The following is a 14,070-nucleotide window of genomic DNA, read 5'->3' on the forward strand; positions in this document are numbered from 1 at the left end:
GAAGTTAGGTCTACAGATAAATAGAAAACGGTGTCCGAAATGTGTTTTTTTATTTAATCACACTGATAAGGAAAACATTGGAGGAGATAGTTGTCAGACCGTATACAATAACACATCATTTAAGGCAGTGTGTAGTCAGGGCTTTATACAGCTTCTGCTGTGTAAGAATTTTATGCAAATTTCAGTTTGCGGATCTGCACTTCATCTGTGTTTAGAAAATCGCTATGTTTATTGGCTTCCCTATGTACGTTAAGCCAAAGACTTTTTTATTTAAGGGAAGAATAATTAGTAACATATGCTCCAGTCACTACTGTTCTTCCTGTCGACGTGGTGCCTTCCGTAGGAACAAATTATTTATCCATTCTCTTTTGGCTACTTAGGTGACTTATTGACCAAATCGCAAGTTGGTTTACATACTGTATACGATAAATAGTAGATCAATCAAAGCACTTTCTTCTGCAGCAGGTGAAGCTCTTTGTGTAGAAAAGTTACCCAATGTAAGAAGTATAGTCACGTTAAAGAATTACATATAGATGCAAGCCATCTGAATGCATGAATATGCACTACATTTTCAAAATGACGACCATACCTATCAGTTCCATATATGGTCCACAATAAACTCGTACCAATTTTTCACATAGCTTTGACAAAATATAACGGGTAACTCAGGAGCACTTATTGGATAAAGTATTGTCTACTATTTTCGTTCACTGTCTGTCGAACTTGGGACATATTTACTGAAAAAAGACATTCGTGATGTACATACGTGTAAAGATCGCTAGGATATATTTAGCTTGGATTTGATGTTTACCTAAACTAGGCCCAGCGGAAAACAAAACAGAATAAGGTGGGATTGGGTGATGAATAAGCTATAACATCTTCGTCAAAGCCCAATAGTTAGTTTAGTTGGTCCATTTAGTATATTTTGGAGACGCTGACCGAACGCCACTACACGACTCTTTACGTTATATTATTTGGCCTTCCAAAGCACCCAAATTTCAAAACATTGACATGTGCTTCGGCAATACAGATCGATTCGATCGCTTTCATCCGATACGTCGAGAACCCTTTTGGGCTCTTCAACCAAATAATGTGAGTTCGTCCAGTCGAAAAGTCAGCACCAACTTTTGTTTGCTTCTTTCGAATACGACTTCGAACGTAGCACCGATAAATAGCAACAGCTTTATGGCGACTATGTAAATAAACTACCTCACCTAGAAATTCTCTTGAGCGAACCAAACTGAGTAAAAAACTTGGATCAGGCGTTTGTGGGGAATTAGAAGACTTTTTAAAAGTTAAATGTAAACAAAAGGATGTTTAATTATGAAGTACTTCAATATAGTTTCGCATCTTGGTGTAAGGGATTGGACGGTTTCGTTATATAAAAAGAAGCAGATAAAATCTTAGCGCTATTGTGGCTTCAAGATTTCTAAAATGAAAATTTTTGCGAAGGTTTTTGTAAAAATGTAGCTTTTTTCATAAGATATGATGGAAGATGCCACCCTTTCGGCAGGCACGAGCAGCCTTTTTAAAGATCAAAATTTGTATCTGATTTCGTCAGGAACATTCATACATGTCATCGATTAAGCTTGGCGATCTACTTATGCCATATGAACTTTTCAGCCATTTGTATATAGCTTGCCCCGTCCGAGATTGTTCAGCTTATTGCCCATGAGTTTGCTATACATGGAACAAAACCATCCGATAACTCGTTGATAAAATAACACCTTGGCCTAGGTATCGATGCATCAACGATCAAAAGCTTGTAGATTCGATCGAACTATTCTCTTCTTCGTTCTCTAAGTACGTATTACTCAACCATTAACTTGATAGGGGATGTTTCTGAAATTAACGGATCGCTTTAGTGATGACCGCAGAACTAACCAAAATCAACAACTGAAGTGTTTACACAGGTGGCAACCTTATTGAGATAGTGGCCTTCCTCACAAAATTTAACGATGATAGACAGCGAGTTCAGATGAATCAATGCAGGAAAATGGGTGCCTCCGGGTTATCCCCCAATTGTGATCATAGGTCGGTTGTCATTTTTGTGCAAGTTCGTCACATCCGATCCTCCGTGGCTAAAATGCTTCTTACGAAGGTGCGTTCGAATCTAAAGAGAACCGGCGTCACGTTAGGGTTTAACTTTATACGCTCCTATAACTAACCAAACAGTGAATTTCGTATTGTTTAGGTAAAGAATTTTCTTTGATCTTATTAGTATAGAGTGCGTCTCGAAGAATTATTATTATTATATATTTTTCTATATAATATTTTGTATAATATTTATATTCTGAAAGAACATGACAGCACTTGTAAGCTGAAAACGAAGAGAAAAACGCCTAATGGCTGATTTTTAGAGCACTTAACGGCCACTAACCTTGTGTTGCAATAGTTCATCGAGTTTGCGCAAATTATCGCCCAGTAGTCCAGGCAGACGTGTTATATGGCTAATGTTAGTGGAAATGTGTTGTTCAGTATAGTCTTCGCAGGTAGTTTGCTGGAAATCGTACTGCTTTCTGAGAACATCTCTGAGCGACAGGTCGTCAGATTTTGCCGAAAAAAGACACGACTTCAAGACACCGTCTGCCGTTAAGCGCAGGCGATTGCACGATGAGCAGAAAGCCTATAGTAACCACAATAAAGGCCCAATTGACCATCTATCACTCGAAAAGCGAAAGTCAAGAAACCTATGATAAACATAAGAAATGTTTTAAAGCAAATGTAGGTGGAAGCACAAGCTGATGCTGTGTGCTGTAGGTGTCTACTGTTTCTTATTTGATCAATATTACCAAACCTAAATGTTGTTTACTAGTAGCTACGCAACATCTGTTAGTTAACAAATGCAACTGCACCCTAAGAAAGACGTCGGGCCGCACGTAATGTCAATGTACCTTCGGTATTTTGGCAAGCTCTTGCGATCCCCATCAAATTTTTAAGCGTAATGGAACGCAGCTAAGCGCGATCGGATTTCATTGTGTCTACAAATTACATTGCCCACCTGCTATTTACGACTCGCGCAAATCTATTATAACAATGTAGTACTTATGATAATGCATTATATTCACTATAATATTTTATTTTATGAATAAAACAGAGCATTAAGCATCCATGTTTTAAAAGTGTTTTCTTGATACGGCTAATAAAGATCGATCAAGGGTTAATACTATACCTGAGACATTGATGAAATAAAACCCCAGCGACCACGGTGAGCTGGCGATGTAAAGAGCTAAATCGGAAAACGTGTAAATTAGCGTCTATTTTCGGGCATATCAAATATATCCATGAAGTCTATTATTACGACATAACTGAACGTCAACCTTTGCAGTATGGTGAGGCTCTAAAGGTAACGGGTGTACGTCTGGAACGCTTCGATGGATTCGCTTCTCGAGCTCCTTCTGAGGGACTAGTTTTTCAAAGCTCCATCGATTTCCATCAAACGGCATATATTCAATGAAACGCACCTCCAGATCCTTAAACGAAAAAAATGTAAAGAACCGCATACAACGTGTTTTTTGCATTTATGCTTTTTGTAATAGGTTTACTGTTCGGTAAAGGTTTATCAGAACAACTTTTTATCTCTGCCTGCCCCAATCATAACTAAGCGAAGGTTGAAACAACGTTTTACGTCAACGAGGGACTGGATCTGATATAAGAGGTAATAAAATTTGTTTATCAGCTATTTGTTATGCCATTCGTTTTGGACAAGCGAACACATGTTTTGTGTGTATTTTTGGTTATTGTGTTCGATTGCTATATGTTTTAACGCGTAGGGCCTTATCGGCTTGAATGCAGAAACATGTCAAGATATTTTTGGATATTCAATCAAGCTGTAGATGGTTACATACAGGAGCTCTGTGGCGTTTTTTGGTTGACTAAGAATCGATCTTTCACTTCTAAAATTAATTGTATATATAAGATGTATATTAAATTATGGTATTTATTAGCTGATGTCACTTCATTTGTCCTGATTAGGCCGTTACTAACTGCCGCTTTAAAAAATATAGTAACTACGTTCTAATTTTTTCCCTGTATGGGCACCTACGTCGGGTAACATTAGAAACTAGTTACTGAGTACAACAAGTACTGACGTGATCTTTTGTCATCTCGACAAATGCAGGCACTTCGTCTTCGTTGAAATCCCGTATGACGACACAGTTCACCTTAAATGGAAAAGAATAGGCAAATTTGCTAAAAAAGCTGAAAGTGATTTTTTAGCATATCGGGACATGGACGTTACTTAGGACAAATTACGCTTGGTTTAAGAAAGCATTGCACGAAATGTCGAGAAGCGGTGCATGGTTGGTTAATCGTCGTTAGATAATATTTGTCAGGATTTTCGTCTCACATTAGTTCTAATGGATGCTCTTAAAAGTTTTAAAAATACGAGAAGGCTCCTTACATAGGTAGTAGGAGGTAAGAAGAAGCTTTCGAGGTATGCAAAGGACAAGAGTCACAGACAAGCATAAATATCATTATTCTAATTGATAGTAGGATCCGAATCAAACAAATGCTAGCTGACTGACCTTGGTGGGCAAGCGTTGTTGGGCATTAAATATTGCTCGTAGTATTTTCTCGAACCCTTTCCTGCGAGTGATCTCTTCAAACTTAGTGGGCACAAGTGAATCCAAACTGATATTCACGTGGGTCAACCCGGCCTGGATAAGACTGTCTAAATTACGGTCTAACGCTAATCCATTTGTGGTGAGACCTTAAAATATATGTTCAAGTTTTACGTCCAGTAACTGCCGATAAAATTTTTTTGGCCGTGATGCCAGATTACGAAGCATAACTTACGCGTAAAAAGTCCAGCATGGAAATATAGGATTTCTGGAAAAAGTGAACTCTCATGATATTTTAAAGTAGACAATATTCGACCGTTGCGAGCTTGAATACGAACCGATCTTGCGTATTTGCGGGTGGTTGGTGTGTATATGACGTATGATATGGACCAGATCTTTTCGTAGCAGTGGTTCTCCGCCCGTCAGCCGCACTGCGGTTATACCAAGGTTAGCGAAAATATCTATAAGGTATAATAGCTCGTACGTTGTGAGAAGTTTGTCCCGTGGCGTTAACGATATCCCGTTCTTCGGCATGCAGTATCGACCTGAAATTGAAAACGAAAAAAAAAAAAAAACTAATAACGTCACTACATACTGATATGTAATGCTAGTACGGTATACTATCAGTTTATATAATAACGGTGTTAATTTGTATAATGGTGGATTTGTTATTATAACTCGGTCGTTACAATAGATTTACCACAAGCAGTTCGTGTAGAGAGTATACCATGCGTGACATTTGCCTTATATTGATATCGATTTCCTGGTTCATTTCGTCCAACGCTACTATATCTTCGTGAATGGCAAGTTTATTGACAGGACGTACAATATTTCATTATTCATATTCAACCTATGACTCAATTAAAGCATACAAAATAAGAAAGTTTTATGAAACTCAGCTGCCGTATCATTTAATATCTATGCACTATTTATGCACCAATTATCTGTATATATGATCTAACAGCATACGGTAAGGGATAATCACTTGATTTTGAAGATTTTTAAGAGAACTTTTACTTACAACGAAATGAGCAGCGTTCAGTAAGCGAAATTCGTAGATAATTATGCAGTCTTTTATGATCATCATAAAGGTATGCTGCCATGTTCGGCTGACCATTTTCTCGACGATCCACGGAAGCTGGCATAGTTGCAGCATTTTCAGGCGTACCTTGGCATTCACGTTCGGCAGTCTGTTTTTGAGCACGCTTTAAAATGTCTGTCGAGCCACCACCGAAAGAGATGAACCGGCAGGAGACTCTGGACAGGACTCTCCATGATGCTGATATCAGTACTATGCCCGTTTGTTTCGTTGTAACTTAGGTTAAATACATGTGTATAAGCTTTAACATATATTTTATACAGTAGTCAGTCGCCGTAGCTCCTATTATTTCTGATCTTGAGCATGTTTTATATGGTTATATCTCAGTGCTTGACGACAAGCTAACAAAATGATTAAAAACTGATACTTGATAGATAGAGATTTGTGAAAACAAAAAACGCATGTATTTGTTACGATCCAAGTGTTATTTCCTAAGTATATTTTCAATCGTAATTATGCGAAACGTATCGATATGACAATTCCTGCTATAATAAAGATGATAAATAGCGACGCTCACTCACGAAAGTAGATCCGACAAGCGACAAAGGCATGTTTTCATCAGAATCACAATTATTTACTGGATAATTGTGAGTCTTCCTGAGTCTAATAAGATTATCGCGCGCTTTACCAGTCTAATGATGTATCCGCAATTGCAATAGTTGTAGTGCATAAAGTACTTTAGCTACAAACAGCGTGACTGACGCGACAGATGTCCACCATTGTCTGTGACGACTCCTAATGCCTCCCGCACTCTCCGCTGGACTTATCAGTCGCTAACGAACGTGCTGGACAAAACTGCTCCCACAGAGGTATCTCCTGCTGCTAGTGCGGTCAGCGTCATTGGAGTTGGGAAAGGACCCTTACCTATTCAAAGATGGCACTAAGAAACAGCGAACAGCTACAGGTATTGAGCTAGGCTAAACGCGCATTCTATTTTTTGAAGCGAAAAGGTAAAAAAAAATCAAAACGCTCAGCTAAACAGCTGGTTAGCCTTTGACGACCGCCTTGAAGGGAAACGAGGCTGATACGTTATTAGACTGAAGGGTCTCGTCGAGAAATGAGGTGTTGTGTTCGTTGCTGTAGTTAAGTTTTTGCTCCTTTTATCGTGGAACTAGAGAATAATTACCGAAAAATGAACTTTGATAAACCACGCAAAGGAAAAAGAAGGCAAACACATGTTGAGCTCTTACGCTGGCTGATCAAAAACATCAATTTGTTTATTAAGTGACAATGGATAACATTCTGAGCTTTCCGTTGATTTAGTTTCGTTGATATAATTTCGTTAATGATAATAATAATAATAATTCTGGTAGAAGATGATGATATTAGCCAACCTAGCAATCGGAAAATAAAAAGTCGGTGGCAATTGCGCAAACAGTTATGACAGTATTCCTGAAATATATATCTGTAGTACAATGCTTAAAAGCTTTCCTATCACTTAAGAGTTCAAAATCAGGGTAAAATTTCGAGGTCTCCCCTATATATCCTTTCATAACTACTGACTGCCCTTCCGATATCAATATGTAGAACGTCTGAGATCATGTCTACTCTAGATGGTTTGCCTAAGGACAAAATGTGCTGAGTTTTTTTTTGTCTAATGTCTTTTGTCGACACGCTGGCCATCGTCTGAATAATTATAGAAAATGTTTAGTTCGAAGAGAACAAGGTGCTGGAATGAAGCGTTCAATTTACGTATTTACAGTTGGATCCATCCGATGTGTTCCTCTTGCATGTAGTAATCTTTTAAATGTTTTTTTACTTGTCTAGAGCATTGGTCAATTTATTGCAAGATAACAGTAGATGGAACGTGAAACAGATTACAGATCTATAGCGCACCCTATCCCTTAAATCTAATAAAATCGTCAGTTGCGGGTAGAATCGTTTTTGTTACTGCCAACGTCATAAACGACTTGACAGGAAGCAATGATAGAAGAAATCAATGATTTAACAAATCGTCTAGCATGGTGTTTATAAATAACAATAATATATTATATGTGGTATAGACGGGACCTAACAGACAGTACCAACTAAATGCGGCTCGTTATAATTCAACCGACGGTGCATACGACCAGGTCATTGTCATTTTTCAGATATGGCATGAGCAATAACAAAGACTTCATAGCATTTGGCAGTCAAATGCATATATTCGGCTCGGCAAGTGATTACATGCTAATGATTTCGTTGAAAACAGCGCAAGATAACTGTTGAGGTGTCAATGTGCGCGACAGCATAACAAGCGAATCAGCGCCTTCAAGGCTTATGATGGCGGTAAACAGCTTTAGAGATAAGAGAAAACCGTATGATTTTTTTTATGCTGCCCTAAACAAATTTGGGCGTGAATATTTATTAGTCGAAGATAGCCAGTTAATTTTATTCTACTAAACTGTATGCATGCAGTGACAGAATCGAAGTTGTATTGTAGCGTAACAAGCTTTCAACTACAGTGTGAGCTACGTGTTTTTTTTTTAAATCAGCGAGTTTTTATATTAATCTTTATTTTAATGAGCCTATCGCTAGAGATTACTTAGGAATCTATTCGACTATTTTCAAGAGGTTTGACTGATGTTGGAATTTTGTATCAGTCGACCGACGGTCCATCCTGGCTGTTCTTTCAAGAGTATCACATATTCCATGCTATTTTGTTGCTGTTCTAAATAGATGTAAAAATACGTTCACTATTTTAAAAGACTTTGATATCGGGAATACACATTCTGGTGATGCCACATCACTGTTACTTTACGACTCCGTCTAGTGAATAAGGCAGAATGCCTGACGACACCTAGGTTAAAAGCAGAGTAAGCTAGACACAGCATCATAACAAAAACTAATTTTAAAATATCCTATCTTTCGTATGATGAATGAATATCTAAAGTTTAATCCAATAATAATCACCTGAAATTGAAATATACTAATTCAAATTCAGCTACTGCTTGACAACATGGCGTCTTTGACAATATGATTTAACCAGAGAACGTAACTGCCTTACTTCGGTTTTACAAAATCAAACCTATCCAGCGGAATAGTTTACTATCGACCCTTTATGAAATCTGTTTTTTTATAGAGTAGGTCTCCGCGAGATTGAGGCAAATCAATAGCATATTCGCTAATTAATTTTTTTATCTGTAGCAAATCCTGGTGTGTACCAAAAAAAGCCACCGATCTTATTTAGGAGTAAACACATCCTAGCCAGGTAAAATTAATCAGTAGAATTAATTTATTGTCATTTAATCACAGAACTCGCACAACTCCAAACAGAAGCTGTTGGTTGGATGACTTTGAAGAAGGATCATTGAAAGCGCTCCATCTAGTAAAACTCTATCAGCGTTTTCTTAGCCCATTACTCCACGCAATTGAAATGGCTGCATCTATTAATTAAGTCTAAAAAATCGACTGGGTCATTCTTTTTTGCAAAAATTTGCTATTAAAGAATCACTATCATTCTGCCTCTGTTCGTCAAACGGGCAGACACTGCTTTAAGGTTCCTTTAAAATAAAGGTCGATAATAGACATATGCTTCAATGGGCCCTGTCTCGAAAATCAAAAAGCTGTTGACGTGAATAAAAACCAACATTCACGATTACCCTTTGTTTTTAGAAAAAATAATCTCAATTAGTTGAGAACATACACAGTTGAAACATGCCTAATCATATATTCTATATGAATGGAGAGAAGGATAGAGGATTCAGCTTACGGATAAAACCCTAGTTTCGAGCTTTAAAGGGGTGAAAAAGCTGAATGTTTAACTTCTGTATCTCTTTTCTTTTGAGCGACTCGAGCTAGTTCTATAGTCAAAACCTCGATCTGGGCTAACTAGTGTTGACGCTGGGTGGGAAAAATCAATTGAATCATTTGCTACTGTAATCAAACAAAAGAGAGGCCAGTCTGTTCTACTATAGTACTGACATGTTCAGAAGCGCTAAATGGTAGCATGGAATAGCATCTGGTATCTAATGGCGTGGTAAATGTCGTTTTTATTAGTTATGTGCTGGTAGTGAATCTTAGCATCTAGGACCCTTGACCTTGTCTTATAATGAATTTGACAGACACCAAAGTAAGTTACTCTCGCATTTATTTTTTAAAGAAAAGAAATAATTTAAGTACGATTTGGTGCTTCGTGAATCGCTATCTTTGGGTGAGGGACCGATGCGATGTAGTGTGCCTCAAAGACGGCTACATACGCACAGTCCGCGATAAAGTCGTTTTCGGAAATCAACCAGTAAAATCGCCCCGCGCTTTTTAATCGCCCAGTAGATCCAGCAGTTCTGCGAATTATTAGTACTCGACACTCTACCTGCAAATCTGTTTCGACTACAAAATTGCTGGTCGGATCGAACAAAAAACGAAGACTGCAGGCAGGGCAGTAACCTTTACGGCTACTTATCTGGTAATAGTAATAGTTGGACGATCAAGAGAATCGAATTGTTAAATAACCGCGTGTTTACGATTGTTTCACAATGTCAGGGAAAGGAACACGCGAAGCACCATCGTCGATGACCACTGGGGTGCCATCGTTTCGACCGATCGAAGAGTTCGTCGCTGCAACTGGCCGATTTGAAGTACCGAACATCCAGAATACCGACGCTTGGGCCAACAAAGTGCTTGGCAACCTACTTTATTTCCAGGCCAACTACCTAGTTGTGCTCTTAGTCTTTTTCGTTCCCTTGGGAATATTCTATACGTTTGACTTTTTAGTATCGCTCATGTCTGTAGCAGCCATCATAGGTGGACTCAAGCTTCTGGAAACCTCACAGGCATTAGTTCACACGGTAACACGCGGCCATCCTCTGCTTTTCTTGATCGTCTCGTTGGCTGGCGCGTATTTGATTGTGATATATGTGGGCAATTTAGCGGTTTATTTTTGTGGCGTTGTCATCCCGCTTTTTGCCGTTTTTGTACACGCATCGCTCCGCTCGCGCTTTTTCCGCACTAAATCGATTAGCCCCCAGGACCGGGCGACTGCAATGGCTTCACCAATGGGCATTGTGCTTAGGCAACTGGGCGAGTCCTTTGAGCAGCTTACTATATTGAACTGACGGTAACAGCAGCGAATACAAACAACTAATCACCTATCCAATACCAGCCGTTGTCGGTCTGATTGCGCCCATATTTGTATGCAACTATGACAGTAATCATAGGGCAGTTTGAACTCGCATTAATTTCGACGGCATTAACCTACGAACTTGATATATCATGCACAATATCGGTACAATCTGCCTCGTAAACCTGTACGAGGATTCCGGCATGGACTTCAACTGCGTGCGTAAGTGTGGTATCACCAGCAAAGATATGCTGTTTCCCCCCTGACGAACTATGTACGTCTTGGTACTGTGTTTTTGTTTGCGCGGTGACCTGTGCTGATGAAAAGTGACCTATTAAAAGCAAATGAATTGAGATCTTTTCTTTTCGAGGTACCTTCGACTTGTCAGTTTTTTTTTTGTCAGAATATCCGTAAACGCCATTAAGCTGACACTACAAAATAAAATTCTAGACTATTGCTTATTATTGTTTACACTTATCCAATATATAGATCGACTGTGTGTAAGTTATTTGTCTACAACTAATAGTGTAATAATGACCTTATGTATGTTCATTAATGGTAGTGTTGCGTGCTATAAATATATAAAAAAAAAAATAGTGATGACCTACTACGGTAGAAACTTCATTGATCAGCCTATAAATCGTTGCATTTATTCGAATCTCATCGATAATTCTAAACAGCTCGTAGTTCATCTCGGTGCTCTGGTAGAGTTGTGCGAGTAATGGCTGTGATCTATACATCATGGTCACGATTCAGTAGTTAGTGAAAACCGGAGAGTTTTTCCATACCATGCGACCCTACGCAACAAGCGCATCTGTAGTAGTAGTAAAATGCAAGCGCTGACCAAAGAACAATTGGTGGGTACATCACTAAACAGAAGTGTTGCGCAAAGGCTATGCATGAACTAGCATGCATGAAGCAGTTCCCCTCAATCTGGTATATTGTAATACTTCAACGTTTTTATATCGCAAACTTCCGCCTTGCGTCTAGAGATTCGGAAAGTGCATCTATCCAGCCCAGCTAAAAATATTTTTATTCAATAATTAAAACGCTGAGCTCGATAGATTATTGTATAAGTTGGTCATGGCAAGGCATACAGCCCTTGTCTCTATTGCAGCTTTTGTACCAAAAGGGACGTAAATTTAATAAAGGGAAAGAAATGTAGGCTAGGCCATCGGCTGCGGCCTAACATAGAGGAAGCGTTCCTAACCGTCGCCATTTCTAAGATCCATGTTTAGCAAATATTCTTTTTATAAAACGTGTAAATTTTTTTTGAAAATGTTTTGGTTGACCTCTGTCTGTTAGAACTATCAAGCTGTTTCGCTCACGGACCTGTTACCTACTGTTTTGCTAATGTCAGTACTAGACTGCGGAAAAGGAGTGGGTTGTTCAGGCCTGGTAATATGGATTGTGGTTCCAAGTCTGAATAACTTTGAGCTAGGCTGAATGTGGTTTAACATTTAACTTGGTACTACTTTTTATGAGTAGCTGACTGGCAGTTAAAAAGCGAAATAGGTTTAGGATGTGTCGAGGAAAATGTGTAGTCCGCAGCTGGTATACATTTTATTTACAGACTCGCTGTCAATTTCACTGAAGCAGAGCATTCAGAGTAGTCTGCAGTGACGGAGTTGTTCTATTTTCAAACAGAAACAATCAACTGAATGAACGCATCAGTAAGCATCAGAGAGACGAAGGAAGTGATTATTTGGGACAACTATATTAGATGGTGTTACGTGAAAATACCTTCACCAGGATCCTCAGATATACGGGGGTCGACAATAAGGACAACAGATAATTGTATTTAGATGCCTCTGCTAAAAGCAGTCTATTCTTAGGCCGCAGTTGAACCGGATATGACAGGAGCGTCAATGCTGTGTTATACTAATGGCTGATTAGTGACGTGGGCGAGGTGGGGAAACTGAATAAACGCGAGATTTACACGTAGTCGTGAAACAAAAGTTGACAAGCGACGGTCAGAACAAAGCATTGGGAAGACAAAACTGTCAAAGAAGATAAGAACAAAACAATTATTAAAATGTCGGATACGAGTAGTAAACACAATGAGTGAAGAAAGAGAATTTGCTATTAGTGTGATCAATGAAGGACACTTGCGTATTGAGCTTGGGGCGAGATGTTATAAGTAAATGATTTGGTAACATATGTTTGTACTGCGGATATATCATGAGGGATATTATACAATAGTTTTCAGCAGCGTATATTAAACGAGTAAATAAATTTAAGGGGAAGTTGAAGTCAGCCGTGGCTTTATTATTTCCCTAAGATTTTATAAAATGTCTGTTATATTCTTAAACACATGTACATAGATGTATGTAGAGCGTAGTTCCCGCTAACTCAAGGCAGGCACATATAACTTTGAGATCTGCACAAATATAATTTGTAGAATTCCCTAATATTAGAATTGTTATCTTCTAGCTATTATTGCCTGTTTTAGGTGATAATATTTCGCAAATTTTAATTGTTACTTACGATTAGCAGTGGAATGAATATTTGTGGCTCATTGGATTAACATAAGGTTATTCCAGTAGATTTTATTCAGACATTAAAGCCTTATTAGCAAGTGAACTCAGAGGCTTTTTACGGGCATCTGTTTGTCATGGAATTACGAAAAAAATAGCGATATGTTTGCCCAACAAAATTTGAAAAGGTAAGACCAACTAGATTCACAGATGGGCAGACGAGGCAACTGGGTTGCGTTCACAGTGTAAGTGGGGTCGCATTTTGCATTCCGCCATTGACCTAGCTAGTCTGGCGTGTTGGGGTGTCCAATCGCGATAAACTTAGCGAGCTGATCCGGCCACATCTACCATTGCGTTTCACCAGCTCATAGTAATATTATAACATCCGGGCTAGCACAAAGTGATGTATGAGGGAGGGAGGATCAGGTCCAACCATCAGGTTCCATGTTCGATCCATGTTAGATGGATTTAATTCTAGAACCTGCTTCCGGCGGTTATGTAATCTCTGATACACGATATTGGATAAGATTTTTCGGGGTCAAGTGTTTCATATAATTTTTTTGGGAGTTGTGCTATCCGAATACAGGTTTTGTTTGTGCGATTAAAAGATTAACTAGAAGACTTCAGCAAAATTGCCCAGAACCTTTACGTACCACTAAGGCAACGGCAAAAGTTGGAATTTTAATTTTACTTATTGGTAACCTACTACGTAACCAGTCGCTAGTCACATTACTTGTGTTTTACTTAAGCTTTCCAGAACTAGCCCGCGCGCTTTGAAGTGACTTCTGAGTGCCTCAGCATTAAAAGATACATTTACTAACAGTATTACGGCACTGACATTACACCTACAGATCCTGACTCAAATATACTGGATTTCTTTCCTCATTTTAATAA

General features: G+C 38.6%; 2 protein-coding genes across 3 annotated transcripts; one reads left to right on the plus strand and one right to left on the minus strand.

Annotated features, from left to right (window-relative positions):
• Nucleotides 1-33: 33 nt before the first annotated feature.
• On the minus strand, nucleotides 34-6,446 carry LOC111270888 (uncharacterized). 2 transcript variants are annotated; one of them, XM_086972675.1, is made up of 9 exons: nucleotides 6,183-6,446; nucleotides 5,584-5,877; nucleotides 4,901-5,107; nucleotides 4,527-4,711; nucleotides 4,092-4,163; nucleotides 3,321-3,473; nucleotides 3,173-3,229; nucleotides 2,381-2,626; nucleotides 34-2,113 (listed from the first exon to the last, which is right to left on the minus strand). In XM_086972675.1, exons 2-9 carry the CDS (start codon nucleotides 5,705-5,707, stop codon nucleotides 2,012-2,014), a joined length of 1,146 nt encoding a protein of 381 aa, XP_086828801.1. In that variant the 5' UTR covers nucleotides 5,708-5,877; nucleotides 6,183-6,446; the 3' UTR covers nucleotides 34-2,011. The 2 variants fall into 2 exon arrangements, with proteins under 2 accessions (XP_086828801.1, XP_022707095.1); XM_022851360.2 differs by having other exon boundaries at nucleotides 6,179-6,446.
• LOC111270895 (PRA1 family protein 3) lies at nucleotides 6,446-11,077 on the plus strand. The gene is made up of 2 exons (XM_022851372.2): nucleotides 6,446-6,565; nucleotides 10,123-11,077. Exon 2 carries the CDS (start codon nucleotides 10,152-10,154, stop codon nucleotides 10,692-10,694), a length of 543 nt encoding a protein of 180 aa, XP_022707107.1. The 5' UTR covers nucleotides 6,446-6,565; nucleotides 10,123-10,151; the 3' UTR covers nucleotides 10,695-11,077.
• The last annotated feature ends 2,993 nt before the right edge of the window (nucleotides 11,078-14,070 follow it).

This window comes from Varroa jacobsoni, unplaced genomic scaffold, assembly GCF_002532875.2.
Source record: "Varroa jacobsoni isolate VJ856 unplaced genomic scaffold, vjacob_1.0 contig00172, whole genome shotgun sequence".
NCBI classification, from domain to species: domain Eukaryota; kingdom Metazoa; phylum Arthropoda; class Arachnida; order Mesostigmata; family Varroidae; genus Varroa; species Varroa jacobsoni.